The sequence below is a fragment of the Balaenoptera ricei genome, chromosome 1 (assembly GCF_028023285.1).
Source record: "Balaenoptera ricei isolate mBalRic1 chromosome 1, mBalRic1.hap2, whole genome shotgun sequence".
Lineage (NCBI taxonomy): Eukaryota > Metazoa > Chordata > Mammalia > Artiodactyla > Balaenopteridae > Balaenoptera > Balaenoptera ricei.
Genome location: NC_082639.1, coordinates 111,655,573 through 111,657,878, shown reverse-complemented (window position 1 = coordinate 111,657,878; position 2,306 = coordinate 111,655,573). Strand labels below are relative to the sequence as shown.

At 48.7% G+C, this 2,306-nt stretch overlaps 1 protein-coding gene across 1 annotated transcript; it reads left to right on the top strand.

Moving 5' to 3' along the window:
- Positions 1-554: 554 nt before the first annotated feature.
- On the top strand, positions 555-2,026 carry S100A12 (S100 calcium binding protein A12). The gene is made up of 3 exons (XM_059901793.1): positions 555-578; positions 1,147-1,303; positions 1,774-2,026. The coding sequence occupies exons 2-3, from the start codon at positions 1,166-1,168 to the stop codon at positions 1,912-1,914; spliced, it is 279 nt and encodes a 92-aa protein (XP_059757776.1). The 5' UTR covers positions 555-578; positions 1,147-1,165; the 3' UTR covers positions 1,915-2,026.
- The last annotated feature ends 280 nt before the right edge of the window (positions 2,027-2,306 follow it).

Here is a 2,306-nt window from a genome sequence, read left to right as displayed (position 1 = left end):
TGCGCGGCCAACAAACAAACAAACAAACACTTAGACTTTAGTTCAGAACATTTTTAGATTTATGGAAAAATTGGGAAAATAATATAGAGAGTTCCAATATTCCTGCACACAGTCTCCCCTATTATTAACATCTTACATCGTGTGGTACGTTTGTTACAATTAATCAACTGCTCTTGACACGTTATTATCAACTAAGTTCCATACTTTATATTCAGATTTCTTTAGTTTTAAACCAATGTCCTTTTTCTGTTCCCAGATTACATGTCTACTTTGACTGTCTTTATTATCACCATCACTTTTGTTGTATAGACACTCAGCAAATGCCTCTCCCCAGCCCTTCCCTTTCCGGGTAGGAGCCATGCCTGCAGTGAAACTTGTTCTCTTGCAATCTGAGCTGCCCGTTTTGCAGTCAGAGCCACATGTTTGAAGCTTCTCTTGAGCAACAGAGAAACGTGCCCCATGGTGAATCAGAGAAGTTTCTTCACTCGAGGTCAAAGGTGACACATGCCTTATAAACACCTCCCTGGCTCAGGGCTCCTCACCAGTACTGCTGCCTCCACACTTCTGTGCATTGAGGGGTAAGTGTCCTTTCCTTGGCTGGGCCTTCAGGGGGCCACTTGGCAGGCTGTTGGAAGCCACAACCCCCTGCCTGCTGGACCCGCTCTGGGTTGACTGTATTTTCGGCCCAAGGATGCCAGCTCTTGCTCTGCTAGGAAGACTCAGTCTCGGGACTTGGGGATGGCCGAGGTGGGTGGGGTGGCTGGCATCTGTAAGGGCCCTAAAGTACCAACACTTGGGGGGAAAGGGAACAGCCTGGCCAACCACAGCACCCTTCCCAGGTGAGCTTGAGTGATTAACACCCTCTGAACTATAGTCCCCAGGAGACGGGGGGACATGGAACACCGTGACAGTTAAGGCTGATTCTTTTAGACTTTAGACGGTATTCTACGTCCTTCTCCCCCCATCCTATCCGCACATGAGAACATTCACCGTGGATCAAACACAGAGCAGAGAGAACGCAGAGCAGACCCAGGGGTAGTCATCCCTTGTCTAAACCTTTGATACGGAAAGAGAGGAGAGAGTGAAAGTGCTGTGGGGTGGGGGAGGAACTGCCCCTTGACAAGACCTTCTTTGTCTCTTTGAAAGTGAATGTGAAGTTAGGGAGATGACGAAGCTGGAAGACCACCTGGAGGGAATCATCAACATCTTCCACCAATACTCCATTCGGGTGGGGCATTATGACACCCTCAGCAAGCGTGAGCTGATGCAGCTGATCACAAAGGAACTTCCAAATGCCCTCAAGGTACATGATGCCCCTCTCTTGGCAATGTTGCCCAACCGCTTGCACTGAGGGCAGTGGCAAGGCCTGAAGGATGATGGTGGGACAAGGACTGGGGTGGGTTCGTCCCAGTTTGAGCTTTCAAGGATGTCTCCCCCTGCCCCCCAACCAGCTGTGGGACAGGGGCTCTGCCTCCCCTCTGAATAACTCCCACCATCACCTTAGGCTCTGCTCCTTCTTGCCTCTGTAAAGTGGAGAGAGGCAGGGCAGGGTGGGATTGGATTGCTGAGCTACACAGCATCTTCCAGGTCAAGACTTGATTCTAGGATGGCCCAAGACAGCTGCTTCTCTCTGTCTTCTGTTTTCTCACATTGGATTCTCCCACATAGTTTTGGCTAATGAGTTAGTGTTCCCAGGCCTCCCTAAGCTGAGTTCTGAGGGATTCGAGGCCTGGAAAAAGGGGAGCTCACTGTCCCTGCTTTCCCTTCTCCAAGAACACCAAAGACCAACCTTCCATTGACAAAGTATTCCAAGAGCTGGATGCTGATAAAGACGGACAGGTCACCTTTGAGGAATTCATAGTCTTGGTGTCCAGGGTGCTGAAGACTGCCCATGAGGCTATCCACCAAGAGTAGACGCTCTGATGGGCTCTTCCAGCAATGTCCCCAAGAAGACTTTCCCTTCTCCTCACCGAAGTCTGCCTTGCCTGAAGGAAGCGAGAGTTAATAAAAGTACCCTTGAACCGTTCTTAACAGTGTCTGTGTACTTTTTTCTTTCACAAAACTTGATCCTTCCTCACCCCTGCTGTTCCGACAGTCCCCATTTAGACCTCTGAGAACCCCTGCTCTGTTCATTTGTTCACCAATAATTTATTAAATGTCCCCTATTTGTTCATTTATTCATTTATTTAACAAATATTTACTGAGCATCTATAATAGCCAGAGACCAAAGACGTGAAGTCCCTGTCCTCTTGGGGCTTGCGTTCTATTGGGGAGGGGATAGAAAATGAACCAACAGACAAACCACT